At 42.5% G+C, this 25,818-nt stretch overlaps 1 protein-coding gene across 1 annotated transcript in view; it reads left to right on the top strand.

Annotated features, from left to right (window-relative positions):
* The window catches only part of LOC137525416 (unconventional myosin-XVIIIb-like), a 508,546-nt gene that overhangs the window by 327,974 nt on the left and 154,754 nt on the right, over positions 1-25,818 (top strand). The window contains exon 20 of the mRNA XM_068246531.1: positions 19,620-19,757. Within this exon, the coding sequence (XP_068102632.1) occupies positions 19,620-19,757 (138 nt within the window). The remainder of the gene's footprint in view (positions 1-19,619; positions 19,758-25,818) is intronic.

Genomic DNA, 25,818 nt, shown 5'->3' with positions numbered 1-25,818 from the left:
TGTCTACTAACCTCTTTTCCCATGAGAAAACAAGGACCTTCTCAGTATGTAATATGTATATCTGTATTTATATATACACTAATGATGATCTACATTGAAAAATACTATTTATAGTATTGTAGTTTGCCAGTAAATAACTAGTCTGAAAATACTGCAGGATCACCATAAGTTTATATATTCTCTCCAAGCTTGTGTGGGTTCACTCAATGCACTCCAGTTTCCTCCCACACCTCAAATATGTACTAATAAGTTAATTGGGATCCCCAAAATCGCCCTTATGCTACAGTAGTGACATTAGACTATGACTATGGTAGGTATTCAAGTGTGAGTTCCTAAAGGATGGTTAGTGCCAACCAAGCAGAGCTGTATTTGGGGACAAACATTCCAGACAATTACCTGGATCACCCCCAGTACAAAGGGCATATCCTCTGGCACCTGTATGCTCCTTTTTAAACCATGGGATCTCTGCTGAGTCTCCTGCAGAGCCCCCACTGCAGGAAAAATCAGGTATTTCCCTTAAACCTTATCTATTTTTTTTATCAGCATAGATCTAACTATCTAGAAGAACTGGAGCAGAATTCATCTATTAAGAAAATGACAGCTGTTTTTATATCTCTGAGTAGGGCTATTTACCAGGTGAACACACTTGCCATTGCAAATGTGGTTTTCCGAGATCCCTTGCCCCTGATTGGGTGTTGCATTGAATGAGGGCGCAGAGCACTGAATTTCCCTACAAGCATCACTTTTGTCTGGGTCTGACTTTTCCCATAAGCATGATTACTATACACACATACATACAATAAGATTTTGTGATTTTGTACTCAATGGTAAAGAAAGAAGAATTTGAGATTTGAGGTCACATGTGGGTAAAACATTGTGCAGATTTATTCTATGATAGTCAAATAAAAAAGGGATCCCCCCTCCCAGCAAATCCGTGTGTGTGTGTGTGCGTGCGTGCGTGCGTGCGTGCGTGCGTGCGTGTGTGCGCCACCTTGCCACCTTATAAAGTGATATTGTTATGTGAATGAAAAATGTTGACATTTTTATTTACATCCTTTTTTTTTCTTACTACATATCAAGGAGTATGTACACTCGATAGCTCTCAATGCATTTAATGACTATACTATGCATAGTAGTATTGCTAGAGTGTACTAGACAATGTTAGCAGCCGGTTTAGAAGTGTGCAGCTGATGGTATTTAAAACAGAGTAGATTTAAGAGCTTCCTGCTCTTATTGAGTAGAAGAAAGTGAATGAAAGTGGGCATGAACCAGAATAAATTAATTTGCTTTTAACAGCCAACCTGTTATTCCAGTGACCAGTGATTAAAATTACAGGTTACATTGATTACAGAAACATAGCTCTACAATGTAGCAGTAATCACATGAGTGGCAGCACAGGAAGAAAAATACGGCAATTACAATTACCATTTCTTCTCTGGTAGTCAGGATTTACACTGATGTTCTTTTTACGTAGGAAATGATTGAGCTTTACTATAGTGCTATATTGTTTCACTATTGCTAATTTTAGAGCGCTGTTCTCTTTATGGCAAACCCGTAAAATCGATAAATCATTACATCTCAGTGATCTAGGCTTAAAGTAATGATGGCATTTAAATGATAATTTACATAGCACTAAGAAGAATAAAGGCCTGGACTTTATACCTATGGACAACAGCCCTTACTCACAAAACAATGGTGAAATTGCCATGCGCAAACAGCGCACAGCAATTTTATAGTTATTCATGTAATGTAGCATGTGTTGCGCCCATAGCTCACTTTTTGTTATGTTTGAATTGTGCATGTTGCTAGTTTAGCTGCTGCAGGAAAAGCTGGTGTGAGGCCTCTGTAAAAAGGGGAGCGAGGAAGCTTAAAGTCAAGGCACAGTAGACACTAGACAGCGTGTGAAGAGGAGACATATGATGTACTGGAATGGCAACCGCAGATAAAATTGAGACTGTATCGTTTGACTGTGTATGTGATGATGCTGTGTGTGTGTCTCTGTATGAATGAGTGTCAGTGTATGCTGGCGTGTATATGCATGAGTTTATTTATGCATGTGTGCCATTGTATTTGTATGAGTAAGCAAATGTGACTGTATGTACTTCGGTGTAATATTTATGTATTTATTTATGTGTGTTTTAGTGCATGCAAGTGTAATGGCTGGTTCACGCAGCTGGCTGCTGGCATTTAATTTCACCAATACTAAATGCTTTTCTACTACCGAACAGAAAACTGTTTGGCATCGGTTCATGCTGTGCCATCACCAGGTTGCGTTTTATGCCCATAATGGGATGCGAAATTGCAAACGTAACTGACGTTAGAAGCTACACGCTGCGTTTCAGAAAATTTGATCGATTGCTATAAAACGGGAAATCAATGGTAAATGCATTGAGATGAACATTGCTATTTATCTCAGTGGGGGACGCTGTGGATCCCAGTGTTAGTTATTATGGGCGGATGCTGGCAACCATACACCTGAACCAGATCTAAATTTGCCTATATGTATCTAATATGTATGTGTGTGTGTATATACAGTATATATATATATATATATATATATATATATATATATACTGTATATATAAATATATATTATACTTATGGATATATATACAGTAGCAATAAAAAGCATGTGAACCCTTTGGAATTATATGGATTTCTGCACAAATTGATCATAAAATGTGATCTGATCTTCATCGAAGTCACAACAATAGACAATCACAATCTGCTTAAACTAATACCACGCAAATAATTAAATGTGTCCATGTTTTTATTGAACACACCATGTAAACATTCAAAGTGCAGGTAGAAAAGGTAAGGAACCCGTAGACTAATGACATCTTCAAGAGCTAATTGGAGTGAGGTTTCAGCCAGCTGGAGTCCAATCAATGAGATGAGATTGGAGGTGTTGGTTACAGCTGCCCCGCCCTATAAAAAACACACACACGTTTAGGGTTTGCTTCCCAAGAAGTATTGTCTGATGTGAATGATGCCTCACACAAAAGAGCTCTCAGAAGACATAAGATTAAGAATTGTTGACTTGCATAAAGCTGGAAAGGGTTATAGAGGTATCCAGGGGCGTTTCTAGGGTCCTTGGAGATCAGTGGCACCTGTGGGCACCAGGCGGGGAGGTACATGCGGGGCGCGCAGCGCGCCACGGCAAAAATGGGCGTGGCCATACGGTGAGTGGGCGTGGCCATGGGTGGGGCCACATTTACATGAACTCAGCAGCGGTGTTAGCTACAGATAACGGGCCTGCCCATCAAAATATTGGATGGAGCCCCATGTCCTTTATTTAGATAATTTACAATCAGTATAGGCATAGATCAAAGATGTATACGCACATACAATTTTGATTGGTCAACCACTGACCAATTTTACCACCCCCGTGCAGTAAGGGGGCCAACAGACAATGAATTTGATGAATAGAGCTAAAATTGGCTAATCAAAATTGTATGTGTGTACCAGGCTTTACAGCTAATACTGTACATACTGAAAGTAGCAGGGATCAGCACACACTGCAGCTAGTTTACTATCAATACAGGCACAGAGTAACAGCTTATACTGTACATACTGGAGGTAGCAGGGATCAGTACACACTGCAGCTAGTTTACTATCAGTACAGGCACAGAGTAACAGCTTATACTGTACATACTGGAGGCAGCAGAGATCAGCACACACTGCAGCTAGTTTACTATCAGTACAGACACAGAGTAAAAGCTTATACTGTACATACTGGAGGTAGCAGAGATCAGTACACACTGCAGCTAGTTTACTATCAGTACAGGCACAGAGTAACAGCTTATACTGTACATACTGGAGGTAGCAGAGATCAGCACACACTGCAGCTAGATTACGATCCGTACAGGCACAGAGTAACAGCTTATACTGTACATACTGGAGGCAGCAGAGATCAGTACACACTGCAGCTGGTTTACTATCAGTACAGGCACAGAGTAACAACTTATACTGTACATACTGGAGGCATCAGAGATCAGCACACATTGCAGCTAGATTACTATCAGTACAGGCACAGAGTAACAGCTTATACTGTACATACTGGAGGCAGCAGAGATCAGTACACACTGCAGCTGGTTTACTATCAGTACAGGCACAGAGTAACAGCCTATACTGTACATACTGGAGGCAGCAGAGATGAGTACACACTGCAGCTAGTTAACTATCAGTACAGGCACAGAGTAACAGCTTATACTGTACATACAGAAGGTAGCAGAGATCAGACACACACAGAGGACAGGGCACAGACAGACACACGCACGCACACAGGATGGGGGGGGGGCACACACACACTAGGGCACAGAGAGAGAACAAACACAGGATGGGACACAGAGGCATACACACACAGGCACAGATAGAGGGACACAACACATACCCACAGTTTCCATACTACCCCAATTTACACACACACACACACACACACACACACACACACACACACACACACACACACACACACACACACACACACACACACACACACACACACACACACACACACACACACACACTATATATCACTCTTCTCTGCCCCCACTCACACTGTTCACAGCACAGCATACACCAGAGGGAGGGGGGAGAAAGGGGGACACGGGGGGACGGGGGGGGGGAGAGAGAGGAGAACACCGGACACTGTTCACAGCACAGCATACACCAGAGGGAGGGGGGAGAAAGGGGGACCCGGGGGAGGGAGAGAGAAAGAGAAGGGGAGAACATCAGAAGGAAAGCAAGATGGACTGAAAGCCAGAGGGAGTGCACTACCTCCTCCTTCTCCATGCAGTCTTCAAGACGCTGCTTACTAGCTGCCGCTGCATCCTCCTGGCTGGCTCTGGCTGTAGTCTGTGTTCTCCCCCCTGTTCTCCCCCTCTTCAGTCTGCAGCTCTTGCTCCATCCTTGCTGGGCTCCTTGCAGAACAGGCACAACCACCGGCCAGTCAGTCAGCGCTCCTGGGCACAATGTAGCTGCAGAGATGCATCCTCCCCACCTCCACACAGACTGCTCCATCGATCCATAACGTGCCATGGTGCCCGCAGCCCTCCTCTAAGTGAATTAGTGTTGGCTGCACGCTCCTGCTCCCCATCAGCTCCAGCAATACCTAACTGCGCTGCATTCAAAAGTTGCTGAGAGGCGGAGTGACAGGGAATGGCGCTATACTGGCCACTCGGGAGGCAGGGAGCCAGGCTGAGGGAGGTCGCCATATTGAGCTGGAGAAGTGGCAATGGCACCTGCAGTGTGAGGCGGGCTGTGGCTGGATGGCGAGGCGGGCTGTGGCTGGATGGCAAGACGAGCTGGCACCTGGCGGCATGCAGGGGTCAGCGAGTGCCGGAATTCCGTCTCCACTCTCCACTACACATGCAGGGGGTGGAGTTACTCGCGCTGACATGCTCACTCCAGCCTCCTGCCTCTCACACACGCTTGCAGAGTCCTGATTGGACAGCGTGAAGCCTGTGAGTGCACGCTGGCCACAAGTTCCGCCCACAACATGGCGGCCGCCGTGTCGAGCGAACGGCGGCCGCACTGGCCAATATATTAGGGGCACTCACGCTGGGCACCCCAGAGACAGGATTAGGGGCACCCCAAAGGCATATCAGTGGCACGGGCCACGGTTATATGACCCTAGCGACGCTCCTGGAGGTATCTCCATAAGCCTTGCAGTTCATCAGTCCACAGTAAGACAAATTGGCCTCAATTCACTAAGATAATGCTGGAGATAATAAGGCAAGAGAAAACTTGCCACTGCACAGTGAGAGAGTTATCTTATCTTTTCATTCCTTAAGTTACCTCCTCTGTAGTTAGATTATCTCCTCTGTAGTTAAATTACCTTCTCTGTAGTTATTTTCACACGCAGTTAATTAACAGCCTGTCTTTAACTTTAGAATTCTGGAGTTATTTTAAGGATTGAAGAGTTAACTTAAAGACAGAAGAGTTAACTTTAGGTTTGCCTGAGGTAAAATGTTTCCTGAATACGACATGCCTCGTCACCATGGTGATAACTATAGAAACGTTATTAAAGACAGGAGATAAGCTTAGTGAATTGAGGCCATTGTCTATAAATGGAGAAAGTTCAGCACTGCTGCTACTCTCCCTAGGAGTGGCTGTCCTGTAAAGATGAGTGCAAAAGCACAGTGCAGAATGCTCAATGAGGTGAAAAACAATCCTAGAGTGTCAGCTAAAGACTTACAAAAGTATCTGGCATATGCTAACATCCCTGTTAGCAAATCTATGATATGTAAAATACTAAATAAGAATGGAGTTCATGGGAGGATACCACAGAGGAAGCCACTACTGTCCCAAAAAATGACTGCATATTTAAAGTTTGCAAATGAGCACCTGGATGTTCCACAACAGTACTGGCAAAATATTCTGTCGACAGATGAAACCAAAGTTGAGTTATTTGGAAGAAACACACAACACTATGTGTGGAGAAAATGAGGCACAGCCCACCAACATCAAAACCTCATCCCAATTGTGAAGTATGGTGGTGGGGGCATCATGGTTTGGGGTTGCTTTGCTGCGTCAAGGCCTAGACAAATTGCTATCATTGAAGGAAAAATGAATTCCAAAGTTTATCAAGACATTTTGCAGGAGAACTTAAGGAGAAACCTTGACAAAGAATTGAATTTCATCCCAATCAGTAGCTGACACCCCCTTTTACATGAGAAATATATTCATTTTCACAAACGGATCATCAGGGGGCTCTGTATGGCTGATATTGTGGTGAAACCCCTTCCACAAGAGGACTATGGTACTCCTGGCAGTTTCCTGTCTGTGAACCTTGTTGCATTGTGGGAAATAACTGTTTACAGCTGTTTCCAACTGCCAAAAAAGCAAGCAGCAGCTACATCACCTTCCAGCAGTAAAAATGTCACCATATAATAATGACAGAATGTAAATCAGGGAAAGGAAAGATTTTACAATGGGCAAACACTGACTAAATCATTTATACATAATTATTGTAAAAATGAAGCAGTTTTTTATTAGATTATTTTCAATGGAGTTCCTCTTTAAGGCCATATATCCACTATCTGAAGCTCAGCAGAAGATGGGTGTTGCAACAGGACAATGACCCAAAACATAGAAGTAAATCAACAGCAGAATGGCTTGAACAGAAGAAAATACGCCTTCTGGAGTGGCCCAGTCAGAGTCTTGACCTCAACCCGATTGAGATACTTTGGCATGACCTCAAGAAAGCGATTTACGCCAGACATCCCAAGAATATTGCTGAACTGAAACAGTTCTGTAAAGAGGAATGGTCAAAAATTACTCCTGACCATTGTGCATGTCTGATCTGCAACTACAGGAAACGTTTGGTTGAAGTTATTGCTGCCAAAGGAGGTTCAATCAGTAAGTAAATCCAAAGGTTCACATACCTTTTCCACCTACACTATGAATGTTTACATGGTGTGTTCAATACAAGCATTTAAATATTTGTGAGGTATTAGTTGTATTAGTTTAAGCAGACTGTGATTGTCAAATGATGAAAATTGGATCACATTTTATGACCAATTTGTGCAGAAATCAATAGAATTCCAAAGGATTCACATACTTTTTACTGCTACTGTATTTGTGAGCATGACCTGGGACTTGTAGGCCTAGTTTTAAAACACTTGAAATATGCAATTTGCAATATGAAAATATGCAATTTATCAAGTCAAAGCCTTATCCTAAAAAAGTGGTACCCTCATACTACTTGGAGGTGGTAAAATTGTAATTGATCGGCCAATAATAATTAACCTCCTTGGCGGTAATCCCGAGCTGAGCTCGGGGTATGCCGCCGGAGGTCGCCGCTCAGGCCCTGCTGGGCCGATTTGCATTCTGAAAGAAGCAGCACACGCAGCCGGCACTTTGCCAGCCGCGTGTGCTGCCCGATCGCCGCCGCTCCGCGGCGATCCGCCGCGTGCAGCGGAGAAAGAGGGTCCCCCCAGCCGCCCGAGCCCAGCGCAGCCGGAACAAACAGTTCCGGCCGGCGCTAGGGGCTGGATCGGGCGGCTCTGACGTCAGGACGTCGACTGACGTCCATGACGTCACTCCGCTCGTCGCCATGGCGATGAGGAAAGCGAAACAAGATAGGCCGCTCATTGCGGCCTATCTTGTTACTTTCGATCGCCGGAGGCGATCGAAAGTACGCTTCCGGAGCGCCCTCTAGTGGGCTTTCATGCAGCCAACTTTCAGTTGGCTGCATGAAATATTTTTTTTTTAATTTAAAAAAACCCCCATTTCAGCCTCCCTGGCAAAATAAATAAACCGTTCAATATTCACACGAAGGCGGGGTTTTTTGTGAACCCAAAAGTTCTCTTTTATTCTCCACTTTTCTCTTCAGAACGCAAGTGATAAATGTAGATACGACATCAGACCTTCACATACAAATGCCTAGGCATTTGTATGTGAAGGTCTGATGTCGTATCTACATTTATCACTTGCGTTCTGAAGAGAAAAGTGGAGAATAAAAGAGAACTTTTGGGTTCACAAAAAACCCCGCCTTCGTGTGAATATTGAACTGTTTAATATAATTGATAGGGGTGGAACCATATTACTACTTTTTATTTGTCAGTAAAATAAATAAACCGCCAGGGAGGTTAAAAGTGTATACCAGGCTTTATATTTTTAGCCATAGACCCTGAACAAGCATGTAGCAGATCAAGTGTTTCTGACATTATTGAATGGTGTAGTGTGTCAGAGGCCCCTAAACAGGTGTCAGTACACCACAAGATGAGCACTGTCGCAGCTGTGTAGGGATAAATCCTAGTATCCGGATTGAAGAATTCTATAGTGAAGCAAAGCGCAGATGGATTGGAATTGTTCCTATATGATGTTATCATCCACTTGTCATCACCTGTATTATGCACTCAAAGTGCAAAATGACAAAACAGGGATAATTTCAGTGGTATGTTTTGTGTTCTCTTTATTTCTGGATAAAAGGCAGCCAAGGTACAGTAGGTTACACTTACTTTGTGGGGGTCCTAATCCACTTAGGGTCCCCCCTGGTGTATTGCACTTCCCACACAATTGGTACTGTTCGTCCTCACAAACGACCTCAGAACAGTACCACTTGTGTGGGAAGCCCAATACACCAAGGGGGGGGGGGGGGTCCTAAGTGGATTAGGACCCTCAAAAGTAAATGTAACCTCCTGTACCTAGATCAGCAGGACTGCCAGGCAGCTGGTATTGTTTAAACGGAAATAAATATGGCAGCCTCCATATTCTTCTCACTTAAGTTGTCCTTTAAATGCTATTTTGCTGTATTTAACTTGTCTATGGAGGGGTTAGGGCTGGTTCACATGGACGTCTGCGCAGCGTCGCGTTCGATGACGTGCGGCGGCTGCGGGGTCAGGCTTTCAGCAGCCTTCGCCTCGCGTTTGGATGCGGTCGCGTTTTTTCTTCCCCTAGGGGGACATTACCCGTCGCGGTTGGCCGCCCCTGGAAGCTACATGCAGCTTCCAGGGGCACCTCGAACGCAAGCGAAAATCGGGACCCAAACGCTGCGTTCGTTTAAACGCGTGCAAAAGCTCGGTGCAAACGCTCCCATTCACTTGAATGAGAGCGTTTAACGCGACGTTCCGAACGCTTCAGGTAAACGTTGCGCAAGCGTCCGTCTGAACCAGCCCTTAGTAGGGGTAGAATTTATCTGGAAAATATCTATATATTTTAATTATTCTGCAATAATGCTCATAGTTTTGCTTATGCTATAAATAAGGCTAACTACACACATTCAAATCCTTGTAGATACAATGAATTGATTTGCTGCGTCAAAACACATTTAGCTGTGCCTAAACTTCAATACTGCAGAAACTTGATTGCGCTCTAATGATGTCTAGCTCTTCAATTCCAATACATTTTAAACAAAAACCTCACATTTCACTAAATGTTAAATCAATGCACTTTATTTCAAGAGAATAGTTTAGAAATGAACTTATGCAGTTCAATCATCATAATTATATTGTTAAATTGTGCATCATTTAAGAAATAGTCATAATTATTTACTTATTACCTTTTTCATGAGAGATGTTAGTCAATAAACATTCATGTAATTTTTTCTTATGCATCAAGAAATAATAATGGTGAATACACCATGTAGGTGCACCAGTCATAAAGTCATTTTATTTGTTTTATTAAACATTTGCATAATTCTAACATTTTTTTTCTGCTTCATAGAGCTTTAAAGTGGTCTGGAACTCTGACATAACATTCAATAAAAATGTGTTGTCCTACTTTTTACTACTCATACAGATATTATATTTGCTTTTGTGCACAACTAATATTGTCTGTCTACAAATTACAAGTTTCCAAAGTGTAGTTTATCTTGCCCCAAAAGTTGCCATTGCATTTTATTCCAGCTGCCTTTTATTATATATTAAAATCTTTACGTGAGCTGTTCTGAACTCTGTGTATGCTTGAATCACAGAGAGCTTCTACAAATGTACATTGAAATGTAAACAAAGATACTGTTATCTCCAGTCTGGATGCAGATTTCAAGCTGAATAGCCTTTCCATGGCAGGACAAGGTGCTGTTTACCTGTTTCAATGATGTTCTGCTACAATTTTTTTCTGGGATAGTAGCTTTAAAGCAGTAAGGAATCTTTTAGAGCAAAGTAGAAATGCTGACTTTCAGACCACTTTAAAGGGAACATGAAATGAGAGACACATGGAGGCATATATTTTTACTTCCTTTTAAACTACGTACATTGCCTGACTGTCCTTCTGATCCCCACCCTCTAATGCTAGGTACACACGATATGTTTCTTTGGTGGATTCTGCCATTCAATCGATTTTCGATTACTTTTCCCACTCGATACTCTTATCTTTTCTTATCAATTTCCATTCACTTCTATGAGAAATCGATCGGTAAAACGATCTATAGTAATATTGGACATGTCGGTAATTATCTGTTGAACACTACTGCGGCCAGAAAGATCTGCAAGACTGACAGGCAACTGGAACTGTTTAAAAGGAAATAAATATGGCAGCCATCATATGTCAATTACCTCAGGTTCCTTTCAAGTCAGTCACATCCCTTACCATCCTTCAAAGGCACTTAATGTCTATTTTCACTTTCAGAGTCTAGGATCAGATTGGGATAAGCCTGGTAACCTACTAGCGTGTTTTGAGGATGTGAGAGGAAACCAAAGCATCTGGAGGAAAGAAACTGAGACAGGGGTGTAACAAGACTTAGTAGGGCCCCCTTGCAAAAATGATAGCATGGGGCCCCATTGGTCCCCTAACCCCATGAGGGTCTTGTGATCAGGAGTTGGCGATTGGCCACAGAGAGTGTCCTGCTTTTCAGCATCTGGAAGCAGGAAAAAATTACACATGCTCTGGTTTTTGTGAGCAAACAGGGAGGATTTTTGGCTAATTGGTAGCACTTGCGGTTTGTGAGAAGGAGGAGGAAGGGCACCAAAGCCTATGGCCCCCCCTGCGATGGTAGGGGTTGCAGGGGTTATTGCTACGCCCATGAACTGAGAACATCTTAGAGCTCTGTATATAGGCAGTGTCTTACTTGAAATTGGGATTCGAGAGCTCCAGGCAATGCTTGAACTGCTTACTTAGCCATTAACACAGCTATTTTCCTGTTAAGTAAAATCCACAACTTCCTGAACTACGTAATTGGGGCTATGAGGAGGTATGAGGAAAATGTCACAAACTGCTATTTTAGCTGCCCACTACCAGCGGGTTATTATTGCCAAAATCACAGATGAAAAATTAGTCAACTGGCCAAAGCACCAGACTTTAGTAACAGGGCCTTGTAAATATGGTGACACAAATTTACCTGGGAGAACATCAGGGAGAAGCTTCATGAAATACTTGGTGCATTCTTTTAATTCAGTAGTATTTTTATACTGTTTCAGGGCAGCCCTGTTTCAGAGGTTATTCCAGCTATTTGCATTATCTGAATCATCTACTTCTTGTTCTTGTTTCAAAGGGGATCTGAAGTGAAAATAAACTTATAAGATAATGATTTGTATGTGTAGTACAGCCAAGAAATTGAGCATTAGTAGCAAAGATATGAGTCTCATATTGTTTCCAGTACAGGAAGAGCTAAGAAACTTCACTTCTTATTTATGCAAAAGAGCTTCTCTGAGCTCTCTGACAAAACTTGGTCAACTACAGTGCTATTTTCTGAAGCACTTATACATCAAAGAAACAGTGAAAGACAACTTCAGAGAAGATTTTACTGCATGGAAGTTCAAAATGTCATTAGCTCAGCTTTGTTTTCATAGTTTAAAATGCAGAGTAGTTTGTTAACTGCAAATATTAGAGGATTATGCAATGCTATAAAAAGCTGTATAACTGAAAATAAAAATGAGACTCTTTGCTACTATTGTTCTATTAATTATCCATACTACACATACAATTCATTATAAAAGGTTTTTTTTCCCCTCACTTCAGTGTCACGTTAAATCTTTATGTGCCAAGCCCTGTTCCTGATGTTTTATCATAACCTCTTCATGACCGTAGACTTACACCCCCCTAGTAGTGTTGGGCGAACAGTGTTCGCCACTTTTCGGGTTCTGCAGAACATCACCCTGTTCGGGTGATGTTCGAGTTCGGCCGAACACCTGATGGTGTTCGGCCAAACTGTTCGGCCATATGGCCGAACTAAGAGCGCATGGCCGAACGTTACCCGAACGTTCGGCTAGCGCTGTGATTGGCGAACGGGTCACGTGTAGTGTTGGGCGAACATCTAGATGTTCGGGTTCGGGCCGAACATGGCCGCGATATTCGGGTGTTCGAGCCGAACTCCGAACATAATGGAAGTCAATGGGGAACCGAACTTTTGTGCTTTGTAAAGCCTCCTTATATGCTACATACCCCAAATTTACAGGGTATGTGCACCTTGGGAGTGGGTAAAAGAGGAAAAAAAATTTAGCAAAAAGAGCTTATAGTTTTTGAGAAAATCGATTTTAAAGTTTCAAAGGGAAAACTGTCTTTTAAATGCGGGAAATGTCTGTTTTCTTTGCACAGGTAACATGCTTTTTGTCGGCATGCAGTCATGAATGTAATACACATAAGAGGTTCCAGGAAAAGGGACCGGTAACGCTAACCCAGCAGCAGCACACATGATGGAACAGGAGGAGGGTGGCGCAGGAGGAGAAGGCCACGCTTTGAGACACAACAACCCAGGCCTTGCATGAGGACAAGAAGCGTGCGGATAGCAATTTGCGTTTTGTCGCCATGCAGTCATAAATGTAATACAGATGAGAGGTTCAATAAACAGGGACCGGAAACGCTAACCCATCACAGATGTTCATTGTTCATGTTACTTGGTTGGGGTCCGAGAGTGTTGCGTAGTCGTTTCCAATCCAGGATTGATTCATTTTAATTTGAGTCAGACGGTCTGCATTTTCTGTGGAAAGGCGGATACGCCGATCTGTGACGATGCCTCAGGCAGCACTGAAACAGCGTTCCGACATAACGCTGGCTGCCAGGCAAGCCAGCACCTCTATTGCGTACATTGCCAGTTTGTGCCAGGTGTCTAGCTTCGATACCCAATAGTTGAAGGGTGCAGATGGATTGTTCAACACAGCTATGCCATCTGACATGTAGTCCTTGACCATCTTCTCCAGGCGATCGGTGTTGGAGGTGGATCTGCACGCTTGCTGTTCTGTGTGCTGCTGCATGGGTGTCAGAAAATTTTCCCACTTCAAGGACACTGCCGATACCATTCCCTTTTGGGCACTAGCTGCGGCTTGTGTTGTTTGCTGCCCTCCTGGTCGTCCTGGGTTTGCGGAAGTCAGTCTGTCGGCGTACAACTGGCTAGAGGAGGGGGAGGATGTCAATCTCCTCTTTAAAGTCTCCACAAGGGCCTGCTGGTATTCTTCCATTTTGACCTGTCGGACTCTTTCTTCAAGCAGTTTTGGAACATTGTGTTTGTACCGTGGATCCAGAAGGGTATAAACCCAGTAATTGGTGTTGTCCAGAATGCGCACAATGCGTGGGTCGCGTTCAATGCAGTCCTAGGCCGAAGAGGTCATAGCCTAGGGTCCCTATTTCACTTTCCAAAATCTCACATCTTTTCAAAGGGCAATGGCTCAGCAGTACCAAATTTTCTAGCATTGTAGGGACCCTTAGGGGGAACATGACTGGTGAGTTTCGGGCCCCTAGGCCAAAGAGGTCATAGTCTAGGGTCACAAAAACCTGTTTATTTGGGCTATTTCAATGGTAGTGATGGTGACTTACATAAATCTCAGCCATGGCCGTTAGCAACGTCTAAAATTTCACAAAATGTCTCATGCAGGTAGAAGACATATTGTTAGACTTGGATTCCAAAGATGGGGTCCCTACATCTCTGCAAAGTGCAGAGTTACAGCGGGCCAAAATTGGTAAAATCTCCCGTAGACTTTCATTGCCTCCCTATTTCACTTTCCAAAATCTCACATCTTTTCAAAGGGCAATGGCTCAGTAGTACCAAATTTTCTAGCATTGTAGGGACCCTTAGAGGGATCATGACTGGTGAGTTTTGCCACTGCTGAGCCATTGCCCTTTGAAATGGTGTGAGATTTTGGAACGGTAAATAGTAGGCCCAATGAAAGCCTATGGGGGATTTTACCAATTTTGGACCCCTGTAACTCTGGTTTGCAGAGATGTAGGGACCCCATCTTTGGAATCCAAGTCTAACAATATGTCTTCTACCTGCATGAGACATTTCGTGAAATTCAGACGTTGCTAACGGCCATGGCTGAGATTTATGTACATCACCATCACTACCATTGAAATTGCCCAAATAAACAGGTTTTTGTGACCCTAGGCTATGACCTCTTCGGCCTAGGACTGCATTGAACGCGACCCACGCATTGTGCGCATTCTGGACAACACCAATTACTGGGTTTATACCCTTCTGGATCCACGGTATAAACACAATGTTCCAAAACTGCTTGAAGAAAGAGTCCGACAGGTCAAAATGGAAGTATACCAGCAGGCCCTTGTGGAGACTTTAAAGAGGAGATTGACATCCTCCCCCTCCTCTAGCCAGTAGTACGCCGACAGACTGACTTCCGCAAACCCAGGACAACCAGGAGGGCAGCAAACAACACAAGCCGCAGCTAGTGCCCAAAAGGGAATGGTATCGGCAGTGTCCTTGGAGTGGGAAAATTTTCTGACACCCATGCAGCAGCACACAGAACAGCAAGCGTGCAGATCCACCTCCAACACTGATCGCCTGGAGAAGATGGTCAAGGACTACATGTCAGATGGCATAGCTGTGTTGAACAATCCATCTGCACCCTTCAACTATTGGGTATCGAAGCTAGACACCTGGCACAAACTGGCAATGTACGCAATAGAGGTGCTGGCTTGCCCGGCATCCAGCGTTATGTCGGAACGCTGTTTCAGTGCTGCCGGAGGCATCGTCACAGATCGGCGTATCCGCCTCTCCACAGAAAATGCAGACCGTCTGACTCAAATTAAAATGAATCAATCCTGGATTGGAAACGACTACGCAACACTCCCGGACCCCAACCAAGTAACATGAACAATGAACATCTGTGATGGGTTAGCGTTTCCGGTCCCTGTTTATTGAACCTCTCATCTGTATTACATTTATGACTGCATGGCGACAAAACGCAAATTGCTATCCGCACGCTTCTTGTCCTCATGCAAGGCCTGGGTTGTTGTGTCTCAAAGCGTGGCCTTCTCCTCCTGCGCCACCCTCCTCCTGTTCCATCACGTGTGCTGCTGCTGGGTTAGCGTTACCGGTCCCTTTTCCTGGAACCTCTTATATGTATTACATTTATGACTGCATGCCGACAAAAAGCATGTTACCTGTGCAAAGAAAACAGACATTTCCCGCATTTAAAAGACAGTTTTCCCTTTGAAACTTTAAAATCGATTTTCTCAAAAACTATAAGCTCTTTTTGCTTAAAAATTTTTTCCTCTTGTACCCACTCCCAAGGTGCACATACCCTGCAAATTTGGGGTATGTAGCATGTAAGGAAGCTTTACAAAGCACGAAAGTTCGGGTCCCCATTGACTTCCATTATGTTCAGAGTTCGGGTCGAACACCCGAACATCGCGGCGATGTTCGGCGAACGTTCGCGAACCCGAACATCTAGGTGTTCGCCCAACACTACCCCCTAGTGACCAGGCAATTTTGTACAATTTAGGCCACTGCAGCTTTAAGGCCTCACTGCAGGGCCGGACAACTCAGCAAGTGATCCCCCCCTTTCTGCCCACCAACAGAGCTTTCTGTTGGTGGGCTCTGATCCCTCCTGCTGTATTTATTTATTTTTTTATTTGTGTTTTTTTATAAATATTGTCATTTTTGTATATTTTTTTAAAACCCTCCCCCTGCCAGCCAATCACAGCAATTGGCTCTCATAGACATCAGCCTATGAGAGCCAATTGCTCTCTGAGTCCCCTAGGGGGACAGCCAAGTGTCACGGCTGTCCCCAGTACAGCTCTGCCGTAGATCGCAGAGTTGTACAGTGTAAATAGATGGTGGTTTCACCCTCTAACAGTCTCCTAGCAGCGATTGGAGGCGATTTCCTGCAAAACTCCGCCCCAGGACTTGATGCCAATTGGCGTTAGGTGGTCCTGGGGCTGCCGCCGCATTCACGCCGATTTGCGTGAGGTGGTTGGCAAGGGGTTAAAGAGAAACTGTTAGGCATAAAATCAAAATCAATTCTCTATTTTTATCTGGTAAACAAGTAATAAAAATGTTAACCAGGCAAAATGCTGTTTTTTTCCCCCTAGTTTACTTCCCTCCCCTTTTCCCCTTAGACATAGCTAATGCATCCTGATTGGCTCAAGTTTCTTTCACTCCCACTTTCCCCTCCCACACCTCTTTTCCTCTCTGATTGACTAATATTTCTTGTGCTGATAAGCTGAGAAAGTAACTCAGCTGAAATCTGATTCATACAAATAAACCAAGGGCCATATCCTATTCAAGGTGATAAGTAGCTTGCAGATGCGAGCTACTTATCACCTTGCCATCGCGCGAGGATTACCGGCAAATCCTATTGCCCATATCCTTTGCGCGATGGCCGATCGTTAGGGAGCATTACTCAGGCGCAAGCCTGAGCGATGCTCCCTTTTACCGAGCGATGGGGAGTGAAGTTTACGCTGTGGTGCTGTCCATCAGCACCACGGCCTCACTCCCCACACATGCGCACTCGCCCGCCGAACATCGCTGACATCTTCCGCCGCAGTATCTGGGGGGTCTCCTTTAATAAGGAGACCCCCAGAGCTCCCCGTCGGGTCGACGCACAGTTTAGAAGCCCCCGTGCAGCTCTGCAAAGGCTCCCCTGTCATACGTACCGCTGCCGATCACCCGCCGACTCTCGCCGCAAAATCCGTCACGTAATTACAGTGTATCTAACACTGTAATTACTGTCCGCATAGAAGGAGCCCGGGCAAAGCATCTTTGAATCTGCAGCCGGGCTCCCCATTGGTCTGCTGTCTGAACCAATAAAATGGCTCAGACAGCGGACCAATGGGGAGTCCGGCTGCAGATTCAAAGATGCTTTGCCCGGGCGCCTTCTATGCGGACAGTAATTACAGTGTTAGATACACTGTAATTACGTTACAGATTTTGCGGCGAGAGGCGGCGGGTGATCGGCGGCGGTACGTATGACAGGGGAGCCTTTGCAGAGCTGTGCGGGGGCTTCTAAACTGTGCGGCGACCCGACGGGGCGCTCTGGGGGTCTCCTTATTAAAGGAGACCCCCAGATGCTGCGGTGACGACGTGCGTTAGCTAGTTTAGACTTGCTTTTTGCAGGTCTAAGCTAACGCTCATGTCTGCCGGGAAGCATCGCTTCCCGGAGACATGATAAGGGTAATTGGATTCTGTGGTAAGAACTCTCTGGGCGATTATATCGCCCAAGCGAGTTCTTTTCCACCTGGGGGGGGGGGGGGTCTAAAGTTTAATTAGATTAGGCGATGCCCCCATCGCCTAAGTTAAGAACTCACCAGTGCTTAGCGCTGGCAAGTTCAGCAATAGAATATGGCCCCAAGTGTGCAAAGTATCACAATGATTTGTGACCTTACTACAGAGCTGTGTGGGATTTTTTTAAGACTGGGAGGAAGCCATGCAAGCATACTAAATCGGAAAGATGAGAGGAAACAGAGTAAGGGAGGAAATGACATCAGGATTGGCTTCAAACACAGGGATTCCAAAATGGCAACTGACAGAAACAGAATTGTCTTAATTTACAATATAAAACTCACTGAAATCAAAATGTGGACAGTGCAATACATATGTTATGTAAGTAGAGCAAGTATTTATCTACATTTTTTTTCCTGAGATAGTATGGCTAGCATGGTGGCGTAGTGGTTAGCACTCTCGCCTTGCAGCGCTGGGTCCCCAGTTTGAATCCCAGCCAGGTCAATGCAAGAAGTTTGTATGTTCTCCGCGTGTCTGTGTGGGTTTCCCCCGGGTACTTCAGTTTCCTCCCACATCCCAAAAACATACAGATAAGTTACTTGGCTTCCCCCTAAAATTGGCCCTAGACTATAATACATACACTACACAATATAGACATATGACTTGTGGCAGGGACTAGATTGTGAGCTCCTCTGAGAGACTATATATACTATGTACAGCGCAGTGGAAGATGTTGGCAATATATAAATACTAAAGAATAATAACTCTTTAAGTCTGACCATTCTTTTCCCAAGGGCAGCAAACTTTTGTGTTGGTATTTTTTTTTGTAACTCTGTAGGCTACTTGTGAATGATTTTCTAATAAATTACTTCCAAACTATTTTTTAAGATTTATTTAAAAATGTTTACAGTAGTTCACTTTTATCTAGAATCTATAATTTGCTAATTGCATGTTTCCTCTATCTATACCAGCTCATGTAAGGGAAGCATCTCCACTGTGAGAGTAGTCTGCTACAGACTTCTATGGGGAGCTGTCTTGGCTTGTTCATGTCACTGGACATACGCTACTGTCTCCTTCGAAGGTGTATAATAAAATTCTGCCCAATTGAGATGATGATCACCTTGAGTGAATTTGGAAATTCTATCTTGTAACTTTTCTTATTGCCACAGCAGTCTGCAGAAGCCCCTCCTTGCACTAACATTTCATTTAAATAATGCCATAGCCCCACTGTTTCTTTGCATTATAAGTTTTAAACTAAACCTTATTCTTTATCTGTTTAAATGTTAGACAGGGATTTGTGAATTTATTGTCCTATAATTGTGAGTAATTGAATATACTGCATTATAATCCCTGCTCTGCTAATTTCCAAACTGCCTTCATAAACAGTGTGGTCATAAAGTATGCTACTTCATAAAGTCTTGGCGGGAGTCTATCATATTTAGTACTGAATGACTCTTCTGCTGTGACATAACAAACTCCTAAGTATGTCTTAAAGAACAAGCACATTCATTAGTGAAGGCTAGGCGAAAGATGTTGATTAGACATTGCTTTCAGAAACTAAACTATTTCGGATGTCATTTTAGCACAGGTTAAAAAATGAACTCAGTGCCTGACTTGTCTGTAATCAAGCCACCCATATTTGCTGCCATTTACCAATATCAATCTGATAAGAGTTCAAACTTTGTACGATGTATGTGTTGTGTTGCCTTTGACAGTTTCAACTGGAGTAGGAGTCTGGACAAATCTATCTCCACTGATTAACGTCATGTTTTTTGGTTTACAACAGTTGCAGGTGGCACAAGGCCGCATTGATTATTTTGAACAGTCTATGGTGGAACGTTCAATTGTGAGTCGACAAGAAGCTGTGATCTGTGATTTGGAAAACAAGTTGGAGTTTCAAAGAGCTCAGATTAAACGATTTGAAGTAAGTAGACTTGACTTTTTAACACTTTTTTTGAATTTGAATTAGTGTTGAATTTAAATACTTATTTTTGTTTCAGTGGTTGGTATTGAATTTTCCCATTATATACCCTTGTGAACTGAGCAGCAATTTATGTAAAATAGAACATTGTTGTTTAAACATTGAGGCTTGGTTCATATTAGGTCCACTGCTTTGCATTTTGACTGAATCGTCAGCAGCAGGTTCAAAATGGACAGGTCAAACTGCAATAATTTTCTATGTGTTCATTGTGTTGCATTTTGCAATAGACAATTCCAATGAGAGCATGCATGCAACACCCTCTTGATTTTTCTGCCCAGTGAGAGCAGAGCTGCAATCCTGCCATACAAGCTAGGCTCATTTAAATCCTGGAGAAACAGCACTCAGTGCTTGTTTGCTTGTTACATTCCCAGTGTGTTTCTATGCTGTTCCATCTGCAAGTTTGCCTGTCTATGCATCTGCCCTGTCAGTTGCCTGCCAGTCCATTCCCCAATCAGTTTTCTGTCTGTTTAGACCCTAGTCTGCCATCCTGGTATCTGCCAGTAAAGTTCACAGCTATCCTGGTCCCAGTTTGTCCAGTCTGCAGTCTGTTATCTTGGTCCCAGATCTTGGCAACTCCAGGGGCCACAACCTTGTAGCCACTAGCATCAAACCCTGTTGAACCTTGTGGAACACTCTGATAAAGACCACTTAGTCCCTTAAAGCGGAACCAAACCAAACATTTTTTTGATTAAAAATATTTAGTTGCAGCATTCTGACACATACAAAGATAAATAAACACTCCTTCAAACCTATGATCATTTCAGTGCATGCTTTTCACCCTTCTCTTTTCATAGCTAGGGTTATACTGGGGGCAGCCATTAGCAATTCCTCCATTGCCAGACACCATCACCATCCCGGCAATTTGAAAGGAAGGGAGGGGTTCCTCCAATAAATGTAAAATATTTTATATTTGTCATCATGCAGCTGAAAAAAGGCTGCTATTTATTATTATAATTTAGAAAATAGATTTTATTTCTCAAATCTTGTATTTTTAATTTGGGTCCACTTTAAGAGACATATACACACTCAACAAAAGTCTTATACCATAAACAACTTTACTAACGACTACGATTAAAAAAGTTGGAAAGATATGTCTTGGCGTGCAAACGACTATTATACACACAGAATGACTTGACGGACGACTTGACAAACAACTACAAATTTACATATCGTTACTCAACTGGTGAACAGCTAATATGTTCTGGTTATTAATGGAAGTTGTTGAAAAGTTGTAGCAAACTTCTGTACACATTGCCATGTTGAACACAACTTCTCTCAGTCGTTTGTCAAGTCAATCCAACAGTTGGATTCACTTGAGCTGCATCTTATCAGTAGTTGGACGCCTCTTATCAGTGATAACGTCTTGTCATTTGCACGTCTTTTACTTGACAAAAATTGTCCAACTTCTTCAAGTTGTTTGATAATCGTGCATTTAAAAGACTTTTGTTGAGCGTGTGTATGAGCCTTTAGACTAGGACAGCATGGAGCCAACTTTGGGTTTCATCATGCAAGGACATATGGTTGAAACATGCTATTCTGATGGGGGGTATTTCAAGATATGCAAGAGCATTTAGCATTTGCATTGAATTTGATAAGATACAGTGTTGACTAGAGTTTTCCTCCTTCAATTTCTTTGACTAGATTAGGTTTCTAACATCACTTGGCAAGGTTTCAGTTTATTTATATTCTATTTAAAATTAACACTGCTAATGTCATATAGAAAAGTCTGTAGATGAAATTCAGTTTTGTTAATACTAAACACAAACATCAAACTTGCTTTAGAGAAGTTGAACTGCAACAAAGCATTAATAGATAAATAATAATGAAGATAATGTCCTCTTCTACTATTTATTCCTGCATATTAGATGTGAGGAACAATGTTCATGCAGCTAGCGGAGAATAAAGAGGAGGCTTATATGTGAACCATGAGGCCAGAGCAGCCATCCAATAGCAGGGCTTCTCTGGAGGGTGTGGGCATGCAGATATTATAGACAAGATTCAAATATGAGCTAGAAGGCCCTCAAATGTGTCTGCCAAACAAAGGAACATGGTTTAAGGGGAAAGTTCTATCCACTGTGACACCATGCAACAGAAAGACAGTAGAATCAAAGAACAGTAAACAGAAAAATAGAAGAAATTACTGAATAGAAGAACAAAGAATAAATCTGAATTGAGAGTGATATGGCCATTTCCACCCTTCTTTCCCCTATGCAACTTAATAAAGTCTAAGGTTTCTGCGTCCATGCATGTGTGTGTACCGCAGCACTGGGCAGACGCATGGCCACACTGCGTGTGTGTTGGGGGTGGGATTTGATGGTGGTTGCGCAGGCATATTTCCCACTGCAGAATCGGATATCTAACAGACTAAAAACACTAGTCCTAAAATAAAGCCAATTGCCTGATTGTAATGCAGATGTCCAAGTCAAAGGTCAAGCATGCAGCCAACAGAGTAGGAGAGGAAATGACACATTTGAGTTGCGTACTTGTCTAGGTCAGTGATTCAGATGCTATTAGAGAATTAGCACAATGTTTAGATAGGCATCATTTTCAAAAGAGATCTAGCAGTGGTTCCTTCAACATTCCTTTCAATTGGAGTTTTCTCTTAGCACTTTAGATTATGGTAAATGGGCTGTGATCAGTAAAATTTTGCGTTGAGCATGTAAATGTCAGCTATTTAGGTATCTAGGTATATATTCAAAGCAGCATGATAAAGAGGAATCAGGAAAGAGTACAGGAAGCATCAGAGTCAGGCAATTTCACAAGGTAGGCTTGAGAATAATTCTTCTAAGAATGACAGGAAGAGTTTAGGAAATTAGGACTGTTGAGAAAGATGACTGAAATGAATTTGATTAGGTCAAGAAGAAAGAAGAGCAAGTGCTTATGTAAATCAGGCAATTTTAAAAGACAGAATTAATAACTGATGTCAGAAAGACAGCTTATGGGGTACAAAATTGAATGTGTAAATTCTTAATGGAATGTTGTGACAGTGCTGCCCTGTTAGAAATTTTATCAGCGGTTTGATAGTGTTTTATATCACTGTCATATTGGTTTGTGTTATGTGTTATTTATAAAATATCACTAAAGCTTTAATCTCACTTTATTAATTAATGATATGTTCAAGAATGTGAAAAATAGATTTTTAAATGAGCAACAACCCTCTAGTGTGCGCTAATATACTGAAAATGCGTTCACTTCTTGTTATAGGCTAACAACATCTCTCAGGAAATAAGAACATTTTTTTCACTGCTAACCCAGCAAATGCAATGTTGCAGGAGTGAGGGTTTTGGCAGAATTCAGAATCTCATGGGCTCTTCTAGGTCATCCACATCTCATAATTGTAATTATCTAAACCGTGTTTAAATAGCATTTGCTTATCAGCTTGGTTCTTAAAATAATAGTGTTCTTATGCAACTTCCAGTCAAATCGATGGGAATTAGATGATTATTTCCAACCTGTCCGATCTGTTTCCGATCGATAAAGGTATTGCTTTTGTGAAAACCGATGTCTTTATCGATCGGTAGCAGTTTGGACATGTGTACAAGATACAAATTCCGGTCCGATTGACGGGAATCGGATGATTATTTCCGATCTGTCATCTGTCCGATCTGTTTCTGATCAATAAAAGGATTGTTTTTGCGAAAATCGATCTCTTTATCAATTGGTAGCAGTTTGGACATGTACACGCAATGCAATTTCCCATCAGATTACCTATCGACCGGAAGGGAAATTGCATTGTGTGTTCCCAGCATTAGACTTAAATTACTGCACTGGTCTACTTATACTTACGGGTGTTTCTACCAACTTAAAGCGGACCCAAACCAAACATTTTTTTAATTCAAAATATTTAGTTGCACCACTCTGACACATACAAAGATAAATAAACACTCCTTCAGGCCTGTGATCATTTCAGTGCATGCTTTTCACCCTTCTCTTTTCATAACTAGAGTTATACAGGTGGCAGCCATTAGCAATTTCTCCTTTGCTGGACACCATCTACTTCACCAGTTTGCCGGATTCTGTCCCAGCAATATGAAAGGAAGGGAGGAGTTCCTCCAATAAATGTAAAATATTTTATATTGTCATCATGCAGCTGAAAAAAGGCTGCTATTTATTATTATAATTTAGAAAATAGATTTCATTTCTGAAATCTTGTATTTTTAATTTGGGTCCAACTGTAAAGGGAGGGATGTGGAGGCTGCCATATTTATTTCATTTTAAGCAATACCAGTTGCCTGGCTGTTCTCCTGATCCTCTGCCTCTAACACTTTTAGCCATAGATCCTGAACAAGCACTAAGTAGATAAGATGTTTTTGGCATTATTGTCAGATCTGACAAGATAAACTGCATGCTTGTTTCAGGTGTTATTCAGACACTACTGCAGTCAAATAGATCAACAGGGCTGCCAGGCAACTGGTATTGTTTAAAAGGAAATAAATATGGCAGCCTCCATATTCTTCTCACTTCAGTTGTCCTTTAAAATGAAAAAGAAAAAAAGCCTGTGCCTCCTTTAAAATGAGGATCTGATCAATAATGTATTGTACATGTATCACTGATTTTGCTTCTGTTCTAAAGTTAAGGCTTTTCACTGATGCAAAATAAATGACAAAAATAAGTCATTAGCTGTCAGTACTCTCATGCTGGTATTAGCAGCACTCTAACAGAGGACATACCCTGGGTAAAGAGAGTCAATTTACAACGTTAGAAGCAGTGGGGACAGCTTTAAAACACCTAAGGGGGATAAGACATATTTCAGAGTGAAATCAGCAGTTTAAACCACTCAGTATTGCCATTTAGATTAAAACAATCCCATTAAATTGATAAAGTGGTAGCATAGTAATACATAATTTTTGATGTAAAGCCATATTTAAAATTCTGTCTTCACCATAAAAACATTAAAGATAAATAGTCAATACTAACCACCAACACTGTTTGTCATAAATAGTTATCCACTCCTTCTTTAGGGGTAAGATTGCCACATGTTTAGTATAACCTATTATAGCATAACATGGGCCTGAGGGCTGGTACACAGAACAAGTCTTTCTGTATGTGGCATTAATTCAAGAAATATCTATAGCTTCTTTAGGTCCCCAATGCAACAATAAATCAACAGGGTTCAAATACACCAATTTTTCATTCTGTACCACTAATAGAGTTTATTTTTGATAACGTACAGCAGTATTTAATATCCTAAATGAGCCTGACCTGCATAAGCAAGTGTTGGGGAAGACAAGTGTCTTCCATTGCAAGGGCACTTTTAGATGCTATAAACTTTTATTCTGTTGTAAAAAGAAAAAAACATTTTCTTTAGCACTTATGAATTATTCTTGCATGATTTTTTTTTCCGCTCTAACTCAGCCTCATGGGTTTGTTCCAGCAGCGTAGCAATGGGGGATGCAGAGGTTGCAGCTACACCAGGACCCTTGGACTCGGGTGCACATGGGACTGTCTTTCAGTTGATACATTAGCTCTTTATTAGTGCTATGGTGGTAATGATCTCACACAGCGGCTGTCCTTGGAAAGCTGGACTTGTGAGTCTGTTTAATACAACTATAATGCTTACAATGCTGGAGATGGGGAAGGGGGGGGGGCAGTTTAAGATTTGCACAGTGGCCCATATCTCTGTAGCTACACCCAGGGCCAGCACTGCCTAATGCCTAGTACACACCATACAATTTTCTGTGAGATTTTCTGTTAGATTTACCTGCCAGATAGATAATTTCCAACACGTTGGAAATTATCTATCTAACCATCTATCTGCCTAGCAATTAGGCATTGTTCTACTCAGCAGGAGATAACCAGAAGACAATGCACCAGAGATACTGACCAGTCTCTACCAGTACTTTACAGAAAATAATCTAATTACAGAAACTCTAACAGAAAATTGTATGGTGTGTACTAGGCATTAGAGGCAAAGGGGGCAATTGTCTCAGGGCCCCCAACCTCTGCAGGTGCCCCCGCTCTGCTGGATCCCACCAAGTTGTCTCCCCCACTGCTCCCCGGCACC

This window comes from Hyperolius riggenbachi, chromosome 1, assembly GCF_040937935.1.
Source record: "Hyperolius riggenbachi isolate aHypRig1 chromosome 1, aHypRig1.pri, whole genome shotgun sequence".
In the NCBI taxonomy this organism is placed as follows: Eukaryota; Metazoa; Chordata; class Amphibia; order Anura; family Hyperoliidae; genus Hyperolius; species Hyperolius riggenbachi.
Note: the sequence above shows the minus strand (reverse complement) of the source record. Positions and strands in the feature narration are given on the sequence as shown.